The 26075-nt window shown below is 40.9% G+C and overlaps 1 protein-coding gene across 4 annotated transcripts in view; it reads left to right on the top strand.

Annotated features, from left to right (window-relative positions):
• The window catches only part of Pcsk5 (proprotein convertase subtilisin/kexin type 5), a 431011-nt gene that overhangs the window by 40650 nt on the left and 364286 nt on the right, over positions 1-26075 (top strand). For all 4 annotated transcript variants that reach the window (XM_087575048.1, XM_087575031.1, XM_087575011.1 and 1 more), the window contains exon 2: positions 5536-5640. Coding sequence is in view for 3 of the 4 variants with exons in the window: in XM_087575031.1 (XP_087431157.1) it covers positions 5536-5640 (105 nt within the window). In the remaining variant the exon portion in view is untranslated. The remainder of the gene's footprint in view (positions 1-5535; positions 5641-26075) is intronic.

Genomic DNA, 26075 nt, shown 5'->3' with positions numbered 1-26075 from the left:
CTTATGAGAGATTATGAACCATATGGAGCTCTATTGTATACAGTTTTAGCCGTTTGGTGCTTATGATTTTTAGATCCTTCAGCAAGCTCTTCTATGATCCTGCTTTTGTTGAGCTTGGAAGAGACATGTCGCAGCCTCAATGGAGCATGCAGGCAGGTGAGGAGGTACCAGTCTTAGACTGATACTTGTGCCAATAGGGACTTAACTCTAGGCACATTTTCTGGTTCCCAAATGATATAATAGAGCTGTTACCTCATTTAGGGAGTTGCATAAAGGATGAAAAAGAGGTGTTGAGGGTGCTATTTGGTGGAGGTGTCAGCAAACATGGTTGAGTCATAGAACTGAAGGTAGTTAGCCAGCATAGCTAGAATCCAGAAAATGGGAACAAGTTGTTAGACTGAAGAGCGAGGCAGGACCTGATTATATTCATACAGTGAGTTAGCTAAAGCATAACAAATAGCTCCTATGTAAGTATGTTTGATATGATATTCCTATTCTGACTGACCTTTAGAAATATCATGAGAGACTGGCTGATAGTATTTAAGAGCAAAGGAAGCCACCAGAGGATTTTAGGCAGGGGTATGGCACAACCTTGCATCCATGTTGCATCTGTAATGATCATTCCAGCTAACAGTAGAAGCATTTGAGAGACAAGAGGGGTACAGTTGCCATGAGCAGCACCCTGTCATCTACAGGGTGGCAGAGTGGACACAGTAGGTCATCCAGGAACTCGTGTCTCATTTTTGCCAATAGCGGTGGCTCTGGAGTTATGCAATAGAGCATCTTGGAGCTGATTGTGTAAAGGGATAGCTAGTTTGAAAGAAGTTCCAACGAGTCCACTTTGGAGTTATCAGAGGAGCCTGTGATAGGGAATACAGCCTGTGCTCAGCTAATTTAAATAGAGACAGCAAGGAGAGTCAAGCTTTCACTACTGACCTTGGTATTTTTTTAAGTTATATCCCAGTTCACAACCAGAAAGCTAAAGGATTAGGAAGCTACTTTATGTCTAACTATGCCCAACCACAGGGATAACTCTTACACAATCTTCAGTTTTAGCTTACCAAAACAACAATGGCGAAACACCCTCACCTGTGAAGTATCAGAGAGAACAGGCCTGGTGATGGTTGATTTTGCTTTATGTCTGGCTTGTATGATCTGGCCCAGGTCTGCTCACTTGCTGCACAAGTAGAGTTTAGCATCATAGTCACGCACTGCGGGAAGACCTTCCAGAAGGATGCTGCATTGCATCATTTGAGGCCGTTCACAGAGTCCATGACAGAACTGAACTAGGCTCACCATGACATTAGTGGATGTTTACCAAGCACTTAATCCCAGCAGTATGTGTTTGGATATTCCCAGAGCCCTGGATGCTCCTTAAGTCAATTAGAGCTAATGATATTTAGCTTCTAGAACTCTTGGGGATTAGGCTAAATCTGATAATATGTAGGAGAGGAGTCAAATCCTTGGCACAATTTTAGCTTTTAATTAATGAGGCATCAACCAAAGAACTACAGTGAGCTGCTGCCCAGCTTAGTAGTAGAATCGGAATCTCCCAGAGAAGGATTGCACTGCTGACTGCTGCACGGTTTGGTGGCCTGGGTAGATGTAGTCTTTGTACTGGCCATATGCAATTTCAGGAGTACATATGCCCTGGAAAAATTGCTGGTACTTGTATATATACTATTTCACTTCTTTTTGTTGATTAATTTTTAAAAAATAGTTATATTTTTATTCTCAGATATTTTCATATATATGTGTATATAATATAATTATATACATATTTGATCATTTCACCCCACTCCCTTCCCCTCCAACTCCTCTCAGATCTTCCCCTACTCCCCATACTCCTCCCAATTTGGTATCCTGTTTTTTTTTGTTGTTGTTGTTGTTGTTGTTGTTGTTATTTTTAAATAACCAACCAGGAGTCAAATTTGTGTAGTCCTTATTTTTATGTGTGGGGCCGTCCACTAGAGGTTGACCACACTCTTAAAGAAATTGACTGTCCTTTTTGCAACAATTGGACCAATTGCTTCTCTTTATTTTTATTTTAACTCACTATATCTTGGGGTTGAAACTACTTTTACTTATGTGGGATTAATGACCTCTTGAGGGCAGCTGGATGTTTTGAATATTGATAGAGTTTGCTCTGACACCTGTTTATTGGTGACAATCTACAGAAGCGTCTTTAGAAATAGACAGATGGTGTCCAAGGTTAGATGTAATTTAGTCTCTTCCAACCCCATTTCTTCTTATCCTTGCTTAACAACAATCACTGCCTACATGACTACAGCAGTGTGTCATCAGCTAGTGCTGTTTGCCAGTGAGGGCTGGGAACAGAAGAACTAATGACAGTGTAGGCCAAAGTAATCCTGACAAGGGAAGAGGAGTGAAAGATGAATTACAAGAGATGAGAGAAGCGAAGCTAATAAGCTCCCAACAATGACTGAGTGCCAAGCAGCGACTTGACCGGACGCCTCATATTCTAACATCCATTTTGCCATATCAACCTACAGATATTCCTTTTTTGGTTCTTTTTTTTTCTTCTTCTTCTTTTTTTTTTTTCGGAGCTGGGGACCGAACCCAGGGCCTTGCGCTTCCTAGGCAAGCGCTCTACCACTGAGCTAAATCCCCAACCCCCAGATATTCCTTTTTTAAAAACCTCTCACGCGGGTGTGTGCGAGAGAGAGAGAGAGAGAGAGAGAGAGAGAGAGAGAGAGAGAGAGAGAGAGAGAGAGAATATAACCCTAGTTGAGACAGGTTGTCTTGGATACTGCTGTGTATGCCAAGCTGGCTTCTGGAGATTTTCCTGCCTCTGCAACCCATCTTGCTATAGAGGCACTGGAATTACAGATGTGTACTATAGCATCTGTCATTATATGGGATCTTGCAGTTTGAACTCAGGTAGGTCCTCATGCTTGTTTGAGAAGTACATTCCCCGCTAACCTGATTTCCTTAGTTTCCCCTATGCTATCTTATTCCTTGTGTACTTTGAAGACCAGTGTCTGCTACTTTACTTCCTGTGAGCTTCTCAGTTTCCCACTGAGGAAAACAACACAGAAAAAGCCTAAATGATTTATCCAAGGACCAAAATCAACTTATATTGACACAGAAGATCCAATTTACCACCCCTTTCATACTGGTTTAGACTGGGATTCCAGTCTGTACTGGAAAGGCCTCCAAGGGTTTGAATTTTCTCAGGATGAATTTCACACAGTTTGAACTTAATGATTGGGTCAAATCCAGCCATTTTTTATAACAAAGAGTTTCTTCATAGAGACATTGTGATAGTAAACACATTGGCATTCTTCCCGCTGGCGATGATTCTTTGCTTTTGTTTTTGTATTTTTGTGAGCGGATCTCACGTAGCCCAGGCTCTCCTTGAATTCACCCTGTAATCAAGGCAGTCTTGAACTCGGGATCGTCATGCCTCCACCATGCCTGCTTATGGTTAATTCTTCAAGGTTCCTCCCCACAATACACATGTTCTTTGCTTCAAACTGCTGTAGCTACTCAAGTAGAACATCACTAAGCTATGTGCAATAAAGGATTTTAGATTTTTGTTTAGAAAATTATGCAGCCCCTCTTAAATTCTACTCCTAAAGCTTCAGTATATTAACACCTTTCAGGGTATCCTCCTGGGCAGGCTCAGAAGTGAGGCTTCAAACTATGACCTCTTCCTGCACTGCTTGCCCAGAAGCACTGAGATGGAGGAGTCACTACGACTCCCTTGCCTTTATACTTCACTTATTTTTTTTGAGTCATTTTTGTAGATCAGGATGTTTTTCTGTTAAATAAAGCTTCAGGCTTTCTCTTGAGTTTTAGTGATACAGAAACATCACAACGTCCCACAAAGACACAATGTCTAAATGACAGAAAATATGTGGTGAGAGTGTAGCAAGGAGATGGACCTTAGAAAACACCCCTTTATAATGAAAAACTTAACCTGGGCCAATGACATTTTAATTAAGAAAGCCCAAAGTCTACATTGTACCAGCTGGCCAACATCACCAGTGGTGATTCCTGTAGTGTAGAGCCACGAACGTCTAGAGAATTAGACATTTATTGTATTCGCCTGAAGCAAGAAAAGTGTCACTGTTAAAGAATGGAATATGAGCACTGCAGTGGCCTTAGAAATTAACTAGCTCAAAATCCAATTTTACCGAAAAGGAAACACAGACTCGAGAGTACATGCTGTTCAGCTAGGGTATCAGCTGAAATGAGATACTAGCCACAAACCCTGCCTGTGTGGTTGGACTCAGTTCTCACTGGGTTGATCCACTCTGTGTGTGTGTGTGTGTGTGTGTGTGTGTGTGTGTGTGTGTGTGTGTGCGTGCATACAAACACATGCAGACAGGTATTATACAAAGAGGTGGTTAGAATTGACCTCCTTCAGTTGTTCACCACCATCAATTTATTCATTATTATTGCTTTATGTGTTATTGTATATAGGGGATAAGGGGTGCATTAGTGTCATAGTAGGGGATATACAAGAGAATCACTTTATAGACTTCTTTCTTTTCTTTTATCTTTATGGGTTCTAGAGATCAAATCCTAGTAATTTAGCTTGCAAACCCAAATGCCTTTGGTGAGCCATCTTGTCTATACATCTTCACCTTATTTGGAAACAGGGTCTCTAGCAAACCTGGACCTCACTGATCAGCTAATCTAGTTGGTCAGCAAGGCTCAAGGATTCTGGTGTCTCTGCATTCCTTTCCCAGGCAATGGGGTTCTACACACTGGCATCTCTAACTTGTACTTTTTTGCTAGGAATCCAGACTTGGGTCCTGATGTTGTGTATCAAGCACTTTACCAACCCCCACTATAAGAATACAGTTGTTGAATGCTTTGTTCATTTGTTTTCTAAGTAGGCCAGGCATATTTACAAACCTACTGGTTTTAACTGAGAAAGAATAAAAATGAGAAAACTAAATCATGTTAAAAGAAAAGGTAAACTAGATAAAGCCACTTATCCCCAGAAGCTAAGCTCAAAGATTGTTCTAGGAGGTACCACTCCACTTGAGGGCTGTGTCTATTGCCTCTTGATCTAAGAAGTGATGCTGTCTGTGTGAATGATCAACTGTTTAAGACATGTTTCAAATTTACTGTATAAATAACCTGTTGGCGTCCTTCATTGTCCAGTTCTCACAGCAAACAGAATGCGATGTGTTTTTATAACTAGAGAGCTATTTGACTTCTTCCTTCTTTCCCCCATTTGGATATAGATTGATATAGCATTACTTAAAATGCTGCATATAAATTAAACATTAAACAGGCGATATGGAGAAGCTAACTGCCCCAATAGAATCGTTAGCTCTGCAGTCACCGCCTCAAGGACACTCATATTTCATATCGGATGTCCTTCTTTTGAAAAGTGACCACCAAGGTTCAAGTGACATTTAAGTATATCAGGCAGCTGCATAATTTATGGGCCGTTTTGTTTTGTGTTCTTATTTTAACAAAAAAGAAAGAAACGTGGAAACAGACTGTGTTGAGACACTAACATATTTACTCTGGTCTTCTCACCTTGTCCCACAGATCGGTGCGCTGAAGGACTACTATCATTTCTACCACAGTAGGACCATTAAAAGATCTGTTCTCTCAAGCAGAGGAACCCACAGTTTCATTTCAATGGAACCAAAGGTAAGAACACCCAGTTGGATGGGGACCAAGAAGCAATGCTTCTGCATTTTTCATTGGCAATAACAGTAGGAGCCAGTGACCCAGCATGAGGCTCCTATTTCCACCCGGTCACAGTATCCTTTGGTTCAGTATCTATCTGCCCTCAGGATACACCACTCACTGGCTTGACTTTTACTGACCTGCCATTGTCATCCCACATGTGGAGCATCTCAGGTGTAGCCAAAGGTAGAAGCTTTTATGCAAAATGGAGAGGGGCCACAGCTTGAGCAGAAATCTGTGGAACATGTCTAAAGTAAGAAGAATATGCCCTCTCTGGGTATGCATGCAGCTTCAGGTACGGAGAGCTCCATGGGCGATTTTTCCCGTAGTACTCTTAAGCCATTATTGACTTACGTCATACTTGCTATTTTTCTTAGCATTGATAGCCTAGAACCAAGCCATGTTTCTAGAAAGCATGCTCGCACTCACAGAAACAAAAGCCAGCTCCTACTCTTGGGGACTCATCCATATTCTTCCCGCACCTGGTCCTTTTGGGTTGTAGAGCAGTATGCTCCTGGGAGACCCTAGAAGCACAGAATGACAAGGCAAGCATTGAGTCTCTGATATGAAAGCATGAGGTGACTTTGGCATGAGATAGGGAAAACTAAGATGTATTGGGGACAAAGTAAGAGACAATAACTAAGACACTAACATCAAGTTAAGTACCTGTCCTTATTAATTATGTTGATGGAAGAAACTGATCTCCATAGCATCAGTTCTCCAAGACGTGCTGAGTAATGAAGAAGTAGAGGCGCCGTGCCAACATATCTTAGATCCTCTTTGGGTTTGGTATGATACGTCACTCAGTGATTATGCTATTTTTCCTCTTCCCCTCCATATGACTTTGGTTGGCCATAGAACTCATTCTCAAATAAATCAACAAACAATTTCCTGCCAGCAAGCATAGCAGCCTCAGCTAGAGGCCCTTGGAAAAATTGTATTCCTTGTTAAAGAGGATCTTACATAGATTCGTGTGCAGTTCAATGTACAATTTGGAGTCTGGCCTTCTGTTATGGGCTATGTTTGTGTCTTAATTAGGGTTTCTATCACTATGAAAGACACCATAACCATAGCAAATCTTATAAAAGAAAACCTTAACTGGGGCTGGGTTACAGTTCAGACATTTGATGCATTATCATCATGACAGGAAGCATACAGGAAAACATAGTGCTGGAGAGATAGCTGAGAATTCTAAATAGGACGGCATGGCAGAAAGGAAGAAAGAGAATGACACTGGGTCTGGCTTGAGCATTCAAAATCACAAAGCTCACCCCAGTGACACACTTTCCTCAACAAGGCCACACTTAATCCAACAAGGCCACATATCCTAATAGTGCCACTCCTTATGAGCCTGTGGGGACTGCTTTCATTAAACCACTACACTTGGTTTAAATTTGACTTGGAATATTGACTTTGGATATTATGGTACAGTGTTGATGACTGTGAAATTGTATTTCAGTAGTTAGAGAAAGTACATTTCTTTCACACACACACACCCCCTTCTATGTGACATAGAGACATCCGCTAATATGTTCACCTCAGTGGCTTGCACATGATGTGTACATATTTATTTCTATTTAGAGTGACTTTTCTGGAGAGGTAATCTGTTGGGACAGTTTGTATTTGTTATGCCTTTAAAGCAGTCATGGTTCTTTCATGGGTTGAACAAAAGTCTTGAACTTTGCCAATTAGCATGACTTCTGTTTCAAGCATCATGTGCAAAGTCCACATGAATCTGAAAAGTTGGCCTGCCAATTAGGGAAAGAATGTGTTGAGATTTTGTTTACCTGCGAATTTACTACATAAGGATCTGTTTTCATAATTATGTTCAACGTCTTGGTTTTCTTTTTTTCTTATCTCTGTACGTGAGATAGTTTGTGTGTGATCCAGTGGACACCTTGAGTCCTGGGACATTCAGTACCTGAACACCCACCCTTCTCATAGACTCCAGGGATGCAAAGCCAATTAGGCCACCCAGTGACACTCGTGTCAGTTTGCCTTCCCAATAAAAGGGATGCTGAAAAGTAGGGCTATACCGTAATCTTCAGCCTTGCAGTTCTGCCTATAATACCACTCAGACTACCACAGAGGTGGCATGTTCTACACTTTTCTTTGTATTGCTGTAGTACACTGATTCACTGGCTATTTCTTAAGCCCCTACTGTTTCAGCCCCATGTCAGGCTCTGGGTTACCTCTTAGTTCTCCCAGAATAGCTTTTATGGATCCCCAGGATAGGATAATGCTTCTCAGAGTTGGGGTTTGGGAAACAAGGAGGTAGAAGGTGCTTTCCTTCTCCAACTCCCTTGACAAGCATACGCTCAATTACCATTTTTTTCTTTACAAGCTTAATGAGACAGAACAAAATTCACTTTATTTAGAATGAAGCTATAAAAAAATAGCTTTGTGGATTCCCCCCAGGCTGCCCAGTCTCCCTCCCATCTTAATCTGTGCACACACAGGCACAGTCACACACATACACATGGGTATTTCCTAAACATTCAGAAGAGAGCAGCAAATACATTGCTTCACTTCAAACTCTGATATACCCTGAGAACCAGGGATGCCAAGGAGTTGAAGACTCCTGTGCATGCCAAGCATGAGATCCCATGCTTGGTTCCTAACAGTGCTAAACAAACAAATAGCAACAGTGTTACATTAGTAAACAACCCTGGTATGCATTCATTAAACACAAGGACATTCTACACTGTCATCACAGGTACAATAATGGCAGTCTGGAAGTCAATATTGACTAGGTGTTGTTACCTAATATACGGTCTTGACGTCCTCAGTGCTTTCTTCTGTGGTCCAGGATCACATTGAAGTGTCATGGCTCCCAAGTCTTCACTCCTTTATAGTTTCCAGCTTCTCTTCTTCAGAAGAATATAATCCAGTAACTTAACACAATACATTTCAAGTTGTGCAGCATAGGGGCAGATGTACCTTTCTCCACATCTGTACAGGATAGACTTAGGATGCTAGTTTATACTGTTGTTGATGTTAACTTTAACTTTATGGTTTAGATTGGCTCTCTACTTTAAAACTGCCACTTTTCACTGGGTGTGGACATGCTGATAACTCACAGCACTCAGAAGACTGAGGCAGAAGGATTATGATTTTGAGGGCAAAATTGAATACATACTTAAAGTATTAAGTAAGTAAGCAAGTAAAGCTGTCTTTTCTTTCTTATTCTGTAAGTACCTAACAAATATTTTGTAGGGAGACATTTAAAGTTAATATCTATTTAGTCTATTTTCTTTTGCTATAACAAAATACTTGAGGCCAGATAAGATGGAAAGACATTTATTTAGCAGTTGGTTTTGAAGGTTAAACAAACAGCATAGTATTATCTATGGTATGTGTTCCCCATGATTGTGTTGCCTTATTGATGGCATGATGGAGAGAGATCTTATATGGCAAGACAGGAAGCCAGTGAGTAGGACAGGCTTTTAAAATAATACTCTCATTATTACTGACAAAGCCCTTGCCTCTTAAACATCTCATTAGTGCCCAGGCTTTGAGGTTCAAAACCTTTTGGAACATGCCACACTCAAGTCATAGCATTATGTAAATTTCCATGTGCTTGCCTTACATACTTCAATCTGAGTTAACCTCATGAGAGGATGGACTGATTGCTCTGGCATGCCAATCACTCCTTAAAGTATGGTGGAGTACTTGGTGTGTCAGAGCAGGGACACATCTGTGGGACTGGACTATGGGAAATGGCTTTATCAAGGGCATGGGTGACGTTAACTTCATGCTCCTTTTAACTACCACCTTCTCGAGAAAGGGAAAATGGTAGGTTGGTTGAAGGGGTGCACACACCAAACATTCCTGGCTTTGTTTGCTCTACTAAATTGCATGGCTTCTTCTGAGTTTACTTAGAGGGTTCCAAAGAAGGAAAGGCCAAAGCAGCAACATCGTGAGACTAACCCTCTTGATTCTAAGAAAGTTGTGCGGTCAGCTGGGGCACATGAGCCTGGAGAGCAAGAATAGCTTTGGCTCCTACACATTAGCATGGTGTTGTGATTATCATTTAAAATGACAGGAGATGACAGCACTGGTATAATAACAATGTAGCTTCGTGGGAAGGGTTGGCACATTTTAAAGCAATGGAACAGTACTTTCCACCTCTCTCTCTCTCTCTCTCTCTCTCTCTCTCTCTCTCTCGTGTGTGTGTGTGTGTGTGTGTGTGTGTGTGTGTGTGTGTGTGTGTGTGTGTTATGCACACATGTGAAAGCATGCTTAATGCTTAGCTCTGTTTGTGCATGTAGAAGCCAAAGGTCAATATAGGATATCTTCCTCTTACTTTCTACATTAGATTTTTCTTTTACTTCCTACCTTAGTTTTTGAGCTAGTATCTCATTGCTTTTGTGGCTGGCCTTTATGACTTTACCCACAAAGTCATTCCCACAAGCCATCGTCCTGGGGTTTGTTTTTTTGTTTTTTGTTTTTTGTTTTGTTTTGTTGTTGTTGTTGTTGTTGTTGTTGTTGTTGTTGTTTGAGTGACCAGTCATTCTCCAGAGAAGCAAACTCTTTTGGAATAATGATCTACTCTCATTCCCAGAGCTTCTTTGTTTTTAAGTACTTAATTTTTAAATTATATGCATGTGTGCATGTGTTAATGTGTGCGTCTGTGCAGGTGCCCAAGAGTCCAGAGAGGGTGTCAGGTGCCCTGCAGCTGGGTTTATAGGTGATTGTGAGCTACCCTGCATGGGTACTGGGAGGTAAATTAGGTCCCATGAAAGAGTTGTACAGACACGTCTATGTGCAGCTACTGCTCTAGCCCCTCTTAGAACTAATGAATTAATTAATCAGTCAGTGTATACATCTTTGCCAGCCACAGTCAAAGTTATGAACACCACCATTCAGATTTCTTGTACCTATATAAAAGCCACATATAGTGATACATCTCTGTGACCCTGGGGCCGGGGAGAGATAGCTGCACCTAGAGACTCTCTGGCCAGTGAGTTTAATAAAAGCAGTGAGCTCTGGGTTCAACAAGCAACTCTCTCAAAACATAGGGTAGAGTGTGATAGAGCTCAGGAGGCACCATCTATAGGGCATTGTGTAGAAGCCTCTCATGTGTCCTGTTATGCAGGCACATGTAGGGCAGAACAGGTGAACATGGAAGATTGCTTTTTATTTTTCACCTCTTTTCCAAGAAACAAAAAACTTAAGTCACAAGTTTTCTATTAGAGAAGTAGGGGATATAATGGACAAAAATATCGAAGTATAAACTGACAATAAGTTAGGTAGCCATTCTCTCTCTCTCTCTCTCTCTCTCTCTCTCTCTCTCTCTCTCTCTTCCTCCCTCCCCCCTCCTCTCTCTGTACCTCGTTGAGAACATCTTTCTTTCTTCATATTTAATTTTATCTAGATGGTTCTGGCCTATCCATCTTTTGTCACTTCTAGTTCTTTTTTCATATTTAGATCTCTTATAGTTTGGTTATCTGAATCCAGGCTCAGCCTGTATTACAGACTAGGATTGGAAGGAGCTCTTTCTTCCTGAGTCATGCAGCAGGGCCTCCCCCATCACATGTATGGCTGCATGGGGCAAGCCCCATTGGTGAACTGGTGAAATGATGTCATGAAAACCCAGGCTCCTTCCATGCTGCCTTATCTCTTTCCAATGCAATATTGGTATTGCCCCCACAACTCTGCTAAAGAGAGTGTTCAGATCTCTTTGAGTGTGATAGCAAAGTCCACATGAAATAAAGCAAATTGCTTCTGCATTTGAAGAGATTGAACTTGTTCATTTTAATCTGCTTGCCTTCGTTTCTGAGTATCTCATTTTGCTTTCCTGAATCACACAGAGTGGTACGTCAGCAGTGACACAACAGCTGTGTGAATATGGGAGCACTCAGGCTTATTCTCCTAGAGAAGCAACTGTGTCCACATCAGGGTGGCCCAGGAATAAAGTCGAGGCTTCAAGTCATCAGCATACTGTCATTTGCTACATTTGTACATAAGCCATTTCCTCTGATAAGAACTAAGCATTCAAGCATTGCCTATCAGCCGGGAGAGGAGGGAGGCAGAACATAATGAGAGATAAATTGGCGGAAGAATGGACATTCAAGTTCCTCTCTGTTCTAGCTTGCTACCTTATCTGCTGATTTGTGTTTTAGATGTGTGCTCTCTTCTGTTTTTTAATGGGTCTCTCTCTCTCTCTCTCTCTCTCTCTCTCTCTCTCTCTCTCTCTCTCTCTCTCCCTCTCTCTCTCTCCCTCTCTCTCTCTGTCTCTCCCTGTCTCCATCTCTCTGTCTCTCTCCCTCCCTCTCTCCCTCTCTCTCTCTCTCTCTCTCTCTCTCTCTCTCTCTCTCTCTCTCTCCCTGTCTCCATCTCTCTGTCTCTCTCCATCCCCCCTCTCTCTCTCCCTCTGTGTGTGTGTTTGTGTGTCTCTCTGTGTGTGTGTTTGCCACAAGATTGACAGCTCTCTACATATTATGAAGAAGTTGCACAGATCAACTTCATATCTGCCCACTCCCTCATTTTGTAATTCCAGAATATTCTTTCACTGTGAACTGACCTTTAAGTGACCCGTGGAAGATACCAGCACATTAGTTAGCTCTATTCTCAACCTGGGAAGAATACCCCAGTAGATCAAGTGCATGTAAATAAGCTGTTTGGCACACAATCTACAAGGTGACTTTGTAGGTAAAGAAACCTTTAAGTATACACAAGCACTGAGGTTAGCAGTGATTTGTTCTCGTTGTCGTTGTCGTTGTTGTTGTTGTTGTTGTTGTTGTCAGAAATAGGTTTTCCATCTGGGTTGATGCATCTTAAACATTAGTCTTACCGTGAGTTCAAATGCTTCCTCTACAGGCCAATATGGTGTTTCTATTTCCCAGCAGGCTTTTCTTCTGTTGGTGTGTGTGTGCCTTTGTATGCGTATGTGTGTTTATCCCCCCATTCTCTCTCTCTCTCTCTCTCTCTCTCTCTCTCTCTCTCTCTCTCTCTCTCTCTCTCTCTGTGTGTGTGTGTGTGTGTGTGTGTGTGTGTGTGTGTTTGCATGCATGGGGTGGTCAGTGTTCCAGTTTTCCATTTTAAATATGATAATGACATACTAGTTCGACTTTTCTGTTCTGTAGACAGGTTTTATAAGTCTTAGAACATGTCCTAGATTTGTCCTCACTCAGCTGTCGAGGGATCTGGGATGTGCTGAAGTCAGTGGCTTTGGCCATGCATTTCCACAAAGTGAGAATGGCTGTGCTGTCCTGGGACAGGCCTGAGGCTTTGGGTCGTTTAACTGCATAATCACTGCACCAGTGAATGAATGTAATACTGAACACACTAAGAGTGCTTGGAGAAACAGAGTGGCTTAGATCTGATGTTGAGCAGAGAGGATATGGGTGGTGTGGGGGAGCAGAGAGGATTTGAGAGGACCTCCCTTGTTTGAGGCGTTGGGCCCTGTTTTTAACAGCTATGAAATGTAATCATGCTTGCTAAGCCTGGTCTTGGTTTTGAAAGCATTTCTGAGCATGCTCCTGGGGAAAACATGTCAGCCAGAGGTTTGCAATGCCTGATGCATTCCTGTCAAGAATAGAAGTGAGAGGGAAGTGAGGGGCACAGTGGGTGCGGAGTTCACTGTATTCTTGCTCCCCCTTTCTGTCTTGCTCCCATTTCTGTCTTGCTTCCCTTTCTGTCTTGTTCCCCCTTTCTCTCTTGACCCCTTTCTCTCTTGCTCCCCTTTCTGTCTTGCTACCCCTTTCTGTCTTGCCCCTTTCTCTTTTCTGTCTCACTCTCCATTTTCTGTCTTGCCCCCTCCCTTTCTATGTTGACCCATTTCTGTCTTACTCCCCCATTTTCTGTCTTACTCCCCCCTTTTCTGTCTTGCTTCGCCCTTTCTGTCTTGCTCCCCCCTTTCTGTCTTGCTCCCTTACTTTGTCTTGCTTCCAGGCTTCCCAGATGTCTGGACAGTCAGAACCCAGAGGGTCAAATTGTACATTTTGTGGATAGTTGATGGGAAGTTGAGCTCCCAGCCAGAATCTCTGAAGAGAGGAATGAATTAAAAACGATCTCTCAGCCATTTCAGCAAGGCTGCCAAGTGTTTGTAACAGAGGGCTTGACGATAGGAGTTCTGTTTGAAAGGTCATAAATTCAATGCTTACAATGCTGGCAGAGGTAACATGGTGTGAGATGGCCAGGAAGGAAATCTCTAGGCATGCAGCAGAGTCAGCGCCACCCTTGCTGTGGGGAGGGAGGAATGTGCCACTGAAACTGGGGGGACCCTTACCTTTGTGGCCAGTCCACAAGTACCTGTCATTCTCCTCCTTTAATACCATTTACCAGCATTACATATGGGCAAATCATTCAAAATTATTAACTACTTCTGTGAGTCCAAGAAAGTAGATTGGACAGTTGTCCTGACTTATGACCTCACCCCACTGGTTGGCTTTTAGGATGCAGGGAAGAAAACTTGAAGAATGGTTCTTGGCACTTTCATGGTTTCCTTTGTTCTGACTCTGTTCCATAGTGGAACTCAAAACACAGTTTCCTTCTGTATCTTAGAATTTGAATTGAAATTACCTATTGTTCTGGATATCAAACCCCAGGTTTGCACAGGCTATACAGGCACTCTAGCATTGTAATGTGTTTCTTTTAGCTGTGTGTAGACAGCAAGCTTAAGAGATGGACTCCTCTGCTTCTTCCAACCTTCTGCTAACTCTGCAATGAGACCTCTTATTGCACCGTGGTGGGGAGGCTTAGCAGACATGGAGTGAATCAGGATAATTCAAAAACAGGAAAAGGAAATGGAGTGATAGCTGTAAAGAACGAGGTGGAGATTCAGTGAGGACAGGTTGAATAGTCACTAGAGCTATGGGAAGGAAAGTTACTGCAAGATGGTTCTTTTTTTCATAGTTGATAAAGTAGTTCTACAATGTTAAAACATTATGTGTTCAAGACAAGATCTCACTAGATAGGTCTGGCCAGCCTAGAGAGTCACAAACCATCTGTAAAAACCTTAAGCAATCTTAAAAGGTCTTGAAACATAGGCATTTGATTTAGAAAAGGTAGAATAATCAACTTCACTACCTTTAAACTGGAGTTAAAAGGAGGATTTTGGTTCCACCTGTTTTTTTGATGTATTAGACAAGTTAGGAAAGCAGAAGTGAGCAAATAGGGAGGGCATGGATGCAGCACAGAGAAGCCCCACAACCGCTACCACCCAGAGCTACTTCAGTTGTCTGGCCGCTGAGAGAGACCACGCTGATTGTGCATTTACCACAGTGTAGTAAGTGCTTCTGACTTTTGTTTTTTGTGCACAGACTTCTCAAAGGCCAACCAATTCCTACAGTACAAAAAGAGAGAATATGACACGGCACAAGGAGCCTTTGAATGTTGTTGTTCTGCCTTTGTAGGGTGAGCTCTTAGTTTCTATCAAATTCTCCTGTTTTAAGTGTCAGCATGGCTCAGGCTCATATTGATGACAGAATTGAAGAGCATGAGTTCTACATGTAAAAAAAAGATAAAAATATATAGGTTAAATCCTTCCATCCTAGTAGTAAATGAGAAAGCATCTCTCCATATGGATAGTGGATCTAGAAACATTTCCAAAGTTTACAAATAATATTCAAAAAGTGCATAAGGCATATTCTCTTATATATTTGATTGTGAGCCTAGCCTTTAATGACTGATCTCTCTAGCCCGACATATTCTCAAAGACTCAGAAATGACTTGTCTGTGTGTAACTAAAGCCATGTATTGAATAGAATTGGGAAAGTAAATACAATAACTTTCATTTCCTCCCTCCATGAGAACTTTCCTTTAAAAACTCCCTACATTTCACTTGGCATCCTGTCCCACCATTTCCTCCCTCTTGAGATTTGTCCCACGTCCTGTGAATGTATTGCTCAGCATTCTTCTTTTTGTTCTTCACTAAGAAGTTCTCTCTAGAAGATTCCATGAAAAGAAAGAAGGAAAAAGAGACAAATGAAGAATGACTGCTCAGTTTCTGCCTTGCCTAACTAGTAGATTAGCCAGATGTATGTCATTTACAAGAAAGGAAAGAGGTTGAGGCTATGACCATAGTTAGATCTGTTGTTGGGTCTTGGTGATGATTTGCTTCCTTGCCGTTGTGTAAACTCTGGAGAGGCCAGGGTCTAGTCAACACTGTCTCTCTCATCTTTATGCTGAGATTGTTAATTAGCTGTAAATAATATCTTTACGGGACACATTTAGATGATTAGTAAATATCAGTACCTACATTTATATACAGAACTCTACGGTTGTATCTTTCACCACAGCCCCCAACCCTTCTTTACCTTCATAAATGGTACTATAATGAATGTAGTTACTAAACACAATAGAACAATCATTCGTGAGTCTTTTCTTTGTACTCCCTTTTGAATCATTCAGTGATGTACATTGCTATGTCAGTACAGTTTATCTTGGAGCTGTGACTCTGTGTGCTTTCCTCCTCCGCATTGACAACACTAGCCTGTTTTATCCCACACCATCCTTGGCTGGTTCCACCACCATCATCCTCTCTGCTTCTGATTTTGATTGTCCAAAGTCATTCTCAGAGAATCATCTTCCAAAGATAAAACTGTGATCAACCTTTCCAGTGACGTTCCATTGACCTTCATATAAAATCTGGCTTTAATAAAAAGGGGGTCTTCAAAGGCTGCTGTGGCCTGGTTTATTTCACGTCTTTGAAACAATCTTTGTGCTCATCACACTAAGCTTCATCTTTCTATGTCACTTTGCGTTTTGAAATCCTTTTCCCTGTTCTCCATGCCTAATGTATGTCTTCTTTGGCTTTCGCACAGTGTAAACTCTGTCTTTTCCACCCCCGCTTTTTGTTTTGTTTTACTTATTGAGACAGAGTCTCACTATGTAACCTTGATGAACCTGAAACTTGCTATGTAGACCAAGCTGGCCTTGATTTCTTAGTGATCCATACTTCTCTACCTATTAAGTACTGGGGTTAAAGGCTATGCCCCCACATCTAGAATTAATACAATGTGTCTCTTATAGTCTAGGCTGGAATCTTTAAACTTGCTCTGTAAATGGGAATGGTCTTGAACTACTGTTCTTTCTTTCTTTACCTTCCAAGTGCTAGGATCTCAGGCATATATCTCCATACCCAGATTCTCATTCTTCATGTTTACAATATATGTTACCTCCCTTGGATGATTTTCCTTTTAAATATTGTTAAAGTAGATCATTAACCTCACTGCCTGCCTTCAGCATGTTAATGTCTTTTGTATATCTACCTAGATATAAAACTGCATTGTTTCTTTGTTTTTGAGTCCTGCCTTCTATCTTATTTAGGAGGGTGTTCCTTTGACCTGAAATACTGTGTGCCGTTTGGAAACCTTTTATAGAACCAGTAGACAAAAGAGTACCATTGTGTTGTTTATGAAGAAAGATAAGCTAGGGAAACAGTAGAAAAGCTGGGAGCTGTCACTTTCTCTTGTATCACCTTTCGGTGCCATCCAGGGCATTATTTTCTTTTAATAGTTGATTTAATATGCACAGCCATTGGAGAAACACTGGTAGAAAGGGACAGGGGCTTGACTAGATGCTGGATATCTGTATTCTGTTCTTCACCTTTCTACCAGCTTAGAGTTGCTACTAATATGTCACTTCTCATTGCTCCTACTTCACTTATGAAATCAAGGAGCAGATGAGGTATTTCCTAATGTTCATTCCAAACCATTAATTACCATCTTAAGTCGGTGTCACTTATGATTTTGTCTATCAGTCCACAATGCCCCTGGGAATGCATTTTCATATTCCTCGTTCTCCCTCATTTCAGAACCTTCTCTGTCTACCTCTCCTCTCTATTTAGAATGTTTGCTATATTCCAATCCATTGGTAGACATGTTTGCCTTAGAAGAGCTGATTCTACATTTAGACTAGAGATTAGCCTCTTTGGTTTGCAGATGGATATAGACTCTAGAGGCAGACTTTACCTATCAGTTATGCATCTATTTAGAAAGGCATGAGTCCTGTAGCTTGTCAGTGCAATGATAGAAGAATATGCTAATGAAGCAATAGTTAGTGTCATGGCTGATGTCCCTGGAGTCCTTGAGGAGAAGAGTTCAGAGTAGTAAAATTCCACACTAATCTTTATTACTTGGTATAGAAGCCCAAGCCAATAACTAATTTCTTACCCGTACTTCCAGTATCCCAGTTGAGCTCTATGTGGCAGAGACTATGTGAAGCTCTAGGTTCAACCAGGGTATGGCTTGGTGCCTTATACATCATGAATTTTCCAAAATGGCCAAGGAGAAAGCAAAGAGACATATGGTTGGCAGATTCTAAGCCTGTTCCCTTGTTCCTGGGAGATTTTGGAGACAGAAGCACTTAGTGTGTTTTGGGGAAAATTGAATATTTTCTAAAAGTCACCAACAGCTGAACACATTTTAAAGGCATCTGCCCATGGAAATTACAAGTTAGAAATATATTAGAAGGTAGCAATGGAGTCAGTAGAGGAACTAGAAGCGGTCGACAAAAAATCAGATAGAAACAAAGGCATTTTATGGTAGATGAAAATTATTAGTGGCTATGTTGATTCTCTTGTTAGTCCACTGGCAAAACTAAGCTTTAGTCTTTATCCATGAGTTCTGAAGTCCAATCTGCCATTTTTGGATAGCTTTTGATGTACAAGGCATTGGGATGTACCCTACCTGGAGCTAGGACTTCATCTTGTTTATTTGCTGATCTCAGCTGCAGAAATCCTGAAACTCGCCCTTAACATCAGCTGTCTGCACCAGCACACAGCACTGTCCACTGTGAAGCTACAACTCGAAAGCACCAATTAACGTACTTTTAAAAAAGCTTTCCCGTAAAATAACTCTGTTTATATCTTCCAAAGAAAATAACAAATCTTTAGTTGGGTCTATCTCAAACACAACACAGGTTATACTTCTGTTGAAGTATTTGTCATTTATTTTCAATTCAACTTTAACTTAGCAGCCTGCATTATTATTTGGTAAATACAGCAACCTCAATTTACACCTAAATCATTTTAAGATTAAAGGTAGGAAAAATAGACCAAATACTGAGAAACACAGCTGACAATAAGGACTCTCCAAATCTCAGTATCCATGACAACAGTATGTCGTTGGTAGAGTTCTCTTATTCCTCTCTCACGAAATGTGCCTTGAAAACATCATTACTATAAAGGAACAGGATGGAATAACCATAATTATTTTCCCATGTATAGTATGATGGGGCCTTTCGATTGGTTTTCTGCTTCTAATAGTACCCATAATATAGCAATCAAGACCCCTCCGACAGTGACTCTTTCTGTTCTGTTTAGTAGAAAAAAATCAGTTAATACTTTATGAAACCCTTTTCACAGACTGTTCTGTACACTTGACCTTTAGATTCCCGTGTGTGTGTGTGTGTGTGTGTGTGTGTGTGTGTGTGTGTGTGTGTGTGTGTGTGTGTATGCTGTTGGTTGGGAACTTGCTGTAGTTAACCTGGGAGCCTCATTTATTATCATTTATTCATGATAATAAATGAATTTATTTATCAACCTTCTCATCAGCTGTCACCTTTTAGACTGTATGCTTGGCAAGGAAGCAACCATTTTAGGCTTTGTAGACTTTGGAAGATTTTAGAAAGCGCAAAAGTAGCCCTGCTGTCACACAATCCCTTTAGAGGAGGAAGTTCCAGTTCCATGGTCCTGAGTGACAGTTAGCAATAACTAATAGGATCTGGGTCAGGAGGCTGGCCTGGCTTCAAGCCCAAGATTTCTGAATTGCTATGAGAGGGCAAAGACACCTATGAACCCTTGAGTGGGAATAACAAGATGGGTCATGGGTCCATAGAGCTAGCTGCTCTCACTTTCTTGTCCATACATCTTCGACTTTGGGGAATATTGGATTACATAATTGGAAATTGAATTTAGCAATACCCTTTCCCTAAGAGCCACTTTCGGTACCTGGATGGTGAGTTAACTCAGTGGTCGAGAACCATGGGCATCTGAACTTAATTTTCCCTGAAAATCAGGGAGTAAGCAGAGCCGAAGTTCAGGTCTGAATGCAATCCACAGGTGAACACACTCTATGATGAGATGGACAGAATTCTACAATTATACATAATTTCTAAGTTTTTAATCTCAGTAATTTGTTAGGAAAAGGGAATGACAGTCATACAAAGTATTCCAAAACTTTAATAGGCAATGACATTTTTTAATTATGTCCTTGTACTCTGTACCTTGTAATTCTTTAGAATCAATTTAAATCTGGTGTGGCAGCTCATGCCTATGGTTCCAGAACTTGAGAGGCTGAAACTGCCTGGAGGCTGAGGCCAACCTGGGCTACAAAGTAAGTTCCAGGTTAGCCTTAGCTATATAGAGTGAGTCACAATAGACAAAACAAAAACCCAACTCCTCCCTAATATTTTATTATAGTATTCAAACACACAGCAAAGTTTTGAAAGACTTTAAAAGGAACAGCACCACAGACCTCATTGCATGACTAGCATTCTACACATGGTCTTTACCACACAGCTATGCACCTATTCATTTTAATCTATTCATTAATCCCTCCAACTTCTTAATCCACTTCAAACAAATTCAGTATATCTAATCATTTCATAGCATGGAAGATCATTAACTAGAATTTAACTTTGGCTTTCACATTTTTTCCTTCTGATGCAAAATTTACATGGTGGACAATTCAGTGTCAAGTGCATAGTCACTCTTAGGGTCTGGACAAACTTACGATTCTGACAAATACCAACATTAAACATTCCTTTAAGTCCCTTCCTACTTAGCTGTTTTCATGCAAAGACAGTCTGTGCCTGAAAACTTTGTCCATTATATGGCTGTATGTATGAGAATGGCTAATAAAAACATTGGTTAATTTGCCTACAGTAAAATTTGCTTTGATACAGTTGTATTGTAAGTTGATGACTGCTTCCACTCTTGTCATGGTCACCACAGTGAAGGCAAGGTCATGCCCCATTCCATCAGTATTTAGAGGAGATGAGTGTGTGTTTCTCGTCAACATTCTCTACCCACACCACTAGGTAACTCTAGTGAGTGTTCCACCTCTGTAGTTGTCCATTTCTGGAGGGCCCATGAAGGGAACTTAATAGTCTGGAGTCTTTTCAGTCCAGTCTCCTGCATTGGACACAGCATCTTTGAGCTTTCATCCAGGAGGCTGCTTACCCAAAGGCTGTCCCTTATACTCGCTCTGCTGAGTAGCAGTGGGTTATGGATGTGCCCCAGCTTGACAGCCCATTCGCAAGCTGAAGGACATGTTTTGGAGACTGTGAGTGTAGCGCCTGAACAGCATTCGTCCCTATATCTGCTATTACATGGAGCTGCACTGTATACCTTTTGCTCTTTGTTTCTAAATTCTCAAATCTGTTGCCACATGCAACTGGTTGTTAGGAGAACAAATTATATGATTTAGAGAAAGCCATACTACTTTCTCACCGTGAAATCTACAGCTTATGAACATGTTTATAATATGTGTTATATTGCAGATCTATTTTGACTTGGGAATCTAAAAAATATCATTAACTGCTATTAATTCATCATCTAAAATATCTTTCTTGTGGGGGACTTTTTTTTTTACAACTGGGCCCAGAGCCTACATTTTTCTTTTCTTTTCTTTTAATACATTTAATTATCTGCATGTGTTTTATTGTGGGTATATAGAAGTCAAAGGACAACTCATGGGAGTTGGTTTCTTCTTTCCATCATGTTCTTCCTGGGGACAAAACTCAGGTCGTGAGGTTTGACACCAAATACCTCTTTACCCACTAAGCTATTGTGCTGATCCAAAGAGCCCACAGTTTTCTTTCCTGAGCAAGACAAATGTTTTAAATTTCTAGTCTCATCTTAGGAGAAAGTAGGCATGATCTGTCCTTAACGGTTGAGTACTAAGATTTGATGGTAAGGAAGAAAAGAAAAAATGAGATTGGTATAAAGGAGTATTGGGAAAGGGAGAATCTAAGGAACAGTAGCAACCCATCAATAAATATTTCGTGGTGCTGCTCTATGTCGATGGTTACACCAGATCAAATTGCTTAGCCATAAGTCTGGTTAATGCAGGATTTAGTTGAAGGCAGATGAGGGGTGACTTTCCTCATCAGATTGTGACTTTGTTTTGTCTGGAGAACCAATGCCAAGTGGAAAAGACACTTGCCAGTTGTCTCCTGAACAAAGACGTGTCTCTTGCTTCTTGCATTTCTAGGGAAGCAAACAGTACAGTAGTTCTATTACATGCATACCTGTGTGTGTGTGTGTGTGTGTGTGTGTGTGTGTGTTTACCTGTTACATGCATTTACACTGGATTTGAAGGTAGTAGTCTGTCTCTTGTATTCTTTTAAAAATGTTATGTATTTATCAAGTCCCCTACACTTTTGAATTTGTAATCTAAAATAATCAGACTCTGGTAAAAGAAAGATGGGAATGCAGTTTTGTCACAAGCTGAGTGAGGAATAGAGCTACCATTTTATTGTGTGACCTCAGTGAGTCCCCAAAGCTTCTCTATCCTTTTTTATTTTTTGAAAGCAGCATTTGCAGCTTTGGGCTAATGATTAAGGATGAAAAGGCTCTTATAGAAATCTTGCATTTAGCATTTGCACAGCAAGGGGTTGTACTGATAACTTCATATAGAATAAACAGACACTGGGGCCATCTGAATATGTTAAATGGTATTACACAACTTATTAACCAGTTCCTAGAAGTATCGGTAGCCCTTTAAAGCTATGCCAGGCATTTCCAGGTAGAAACGCCTACTTTTTCTCCTTTGTAGAATCTGTGCTCACCTTCTTAGATCAGCACCAGGAAACCATTTTTCTTTATAGGTATGCTGATGTTCACTGATGTTCATGTTAGGTTCATCAGTCACTTTAACACTTCAGCAGCATTAATAACCTGTCTTTGTCTTTGTAATCCATGCTGCTTATGAATTTACAAGTACCCTAAGTTGGTTAATGATCATCATGGGAGGGAAAGGAAGTGCATCCTTGGATCTCCCTCTCCCGTACTCCCTGCACCATGGAAACTGATGAAGAGCCAAGGAAGACACAGAGGTACTTTATCCTTGTTATGGTGATAGCTTGGTACACAGTTATTGAGTTACAGTGCTGTGGCTTCTTTCAAGATCAAATTTGCTCATAATTGCAACTGTTACAATAACAATTTATTAGACTTAAAATGTGTGGCTTTCCAGAATGCCACTCTTAATGGAGAGAAATACAAGTTTGGCTGCATGGATCAAATAGCTTTAGACCTCACACAAAGAAAGGAAACAAGTGTGTTTCATAGAAACCTCCACTAGACAACATAGGCAGTATCCAGGGGCCTGAAGATCTGTCCTTTTCAGCTCTAGAGCGCTCTCTGTGGAGACAAGGTCTCCTCACTGCTTGCCAAGGAAAAAGAAACACCAAGAGACAGCACACAGAGTTCCTTTCATGGTGGTTTCCCACACATCTCTTTTGAAACACTGTATGGACATTCTTTCTGAATCATGAAACATTTTCTTCCCTTTGAAGTCTTTAAAAACAGATCTGGAACTCTTTCAGGCAGTCAGTAAACATCGACTACATCTTAATGAGAGACATTATGGTTCATAGATACTCAGTATATAATTTGAAGGAAGAACTTGTAATTATCAATCATCTACTATACACTAGGCATGGGCTGTCATTCATAAATAGTGTGTAACCTAGAACACTTGCATGGTTTTGAAAAGTTCTTTAGAGGAAGCTGAAGTCAGTGAAGCTTACGACTTAGATAGTCATTTGTTGTTGTCCCTGAAGTGGGCTCTACCTCTTGTATTTGTTTTTCTTCTTTCTGACAAAAAGTAAAAGATGGCAGTAAAGCAAAATGACTTAACAGACCCATGGACAGTGGTATTTTATTCCTCCCTAGATGCTTAAAGATTGTTGTCATCATGATTGATACAATCACTCTCCCAAAACATATGCACACACACACACACACACACACACACCACATACACTACACACACACACTCGTACCACATACACATGTACAACACACACACACACATCACACAACACATACACAACACACACCATACACACACCATACCACACATACATAACACACACCCACACCCACCTACCCCCCCCACACACACCACATACATAGACAACACACACACACTCATACTACACACAAATACACCACACACACATCACACAACACATATATAACACACACACTCATACTACACACAAATACACCACACACACATCACACAACACATATATAACACACACCCACACCCACACCCACCTACCCCCCCACACACACCACATACATAGACAACACACACACACTCATACTACACACAAATACACCACACACACATCACACAACACATATATAACACACACACTCATACTACACACAAATACACCACACACACACATCACACAACACATATATAACACACACACACACACACACACACACAGTTACTTACTTACTCACTCACACTCACAGACCAGGAAGTTTATGACCAACAGGCAAGTGGCCTTTACACTAAGAGACAGCAAAGCTGAAAGACCAAACTGTGACAAACAAAAATAGCCATAAAGACTGTACCAGATTCATCTACAAGTTACCAACTTTATATTTGGATTCAGAACCTATTTGGTGATTGCAAAATAACTGGCCGTGGCTTGTGATTCCTTGGATCAAACAAGACCTTGCAAGGCATAGGCTTTGTACAGGGAACCTCAAGAAAACAGTGGGAAGGAAGCAAAAGCAATGAAAAAAGGTGCTGGTGTTGGCAAGAAACAAATGGCCATCAGCCTTCTCCATACCTTAAGCTGCTTTAAAAAGCTTACATAGTTTTAAATAGCTTAAAATATGTAAACTTTACTTTATATTACAGTTTAATTCAATTAAGTGATAGCTGACTGGAGCTGGGCACTGCTGCCCTCACTGAAATGAGATGAAAACACTAAGTACTTCTTAAAGGCTTATAGACTGTTGGCTGCACCCAGTTATAGTGCTTTTTACATAAGAATCCAGTGTATTTTGGCCTTTTCTCTCAGTCTTCTCTCTAAGAAGAAATATTTGCTATAAATTATTTATATTAGTTTGAACTTAAGGTATTGCCAAGGAATGTTATTATCATGCCCAACTGAGCTTTAGAGGGTCACAAGACATCTCTTTATGTAAGATCCCCCCCCCCCACACACACACACATACACTCCTAGTTACTATGCTCTCGGTGAGAATTCAGAATCAACATTCAAAGAACTTAAAACTCTTGCCTTCTCTAAGAAGTAGGTTCTGTTATTACTCTTTCCATTATATGAAAGGGTTAGCAAAGGCCCTAAGAAGAAAGGTAGCTTGCTCAGGGCAGAATGAATAAGTACTTAAATCTTTCAGGATGTTCTCTCATGACCACTATGTTCTATTGCTTACAACTCTTTAGTTATTCTTGCTCACAATTGCCTGCACGTGCATCCTATATTGAAAACAGCCCCCCTTTGCTAGCAGTTATGAGGGAGTATGTCTGAGTGGCCCTGTTCACTCTTTCCTGGTTAATAGACATTTGGATTTTGGTTCTGCGGTGTCCTTTGTAGTTCTCAGTGTGAGCACGTATGCTGCTTCAGCCTTTTCTTAACCTTCGGGATATTATCGGACTTAATCCTCCTGATAAACCCATGGAATAGGTAAGTGTTATTACCCTCAGTCTAGAGATACACTGTGGAAGCGCTGGAAGGTTAGGCAATCCACCAGGCCGTAGGGCAGGTAAACCATGTGGCAGGGAAGGCAGTCCTGATTGGCGATATTCCAGAGCTCAGGCAAGCCCTTTGTCACCTCCTAGATAATCTCCCATGGCAACCTCTGTGCTGATTTCAAATGGCTCATCACCCATCATTCAAGTATTTCTTTGAAATATTTCAAGGTTCAAGAATCACACAGAATGTCTTAAACTCACCTTTAAGAAAGCTGAGAGGTTCATAAAAGAATTATTGCATGATTTAAGAAGGGAACTCTGTAGAAATTGAAATGTTGTATGCAAGTCACTGAAGGTCAATTAAAAAGGAAGGGAAACATTTCTGGTTGCCCCAAAATAAATCTAGGGTTTTTTTTTTTCTTCTGATGGTCTGCCTTTTGCCAAAATCCTCTTTTCTGTGCCTCTACTCTTTGTTTTCATTACTGTCCAGTTATTTTCCTCAGCAGTTTCATGGTGATGCGTAAAAGTTTGATTCACGGGATATTAAAGACTGATACTAATGTAAAGTATTATATCCATTCCAAATATTTATAATTTGGAGGGATCAAAACTTTAGGGATAAAATATCAAGGATGAAGCTTTAGGCTTGGAACAGGGACACTCTCAGGCTACCTTCCTGAGCTCTGGCCTCAGCCGTGGACAACCCATCAGTCTGCAAGGCACGTGATCTAGCCTCCGTACCAAGGGTATTGGTCA

Source organism: Rattus norvegicus, chromosome 1 (genome assembly GCF_021556685.1).
Source record: "Rattus norvegicus strain SHRSP/BbbUtx chromosome 1, alternate assembly SHRSP_T2T, whole genome shotgun sequence".
NCBI classification, from domain to species: Eukaryota; Metazoa; Chordata; class Mammalia; order Rodentia; family Muridae; genus Rattus; species Rattus norvegicus.
Note: the sequence above shows the minus strand (reverse complement) of the source record. Positions and strands in the feature narration are given on the sequence as shown.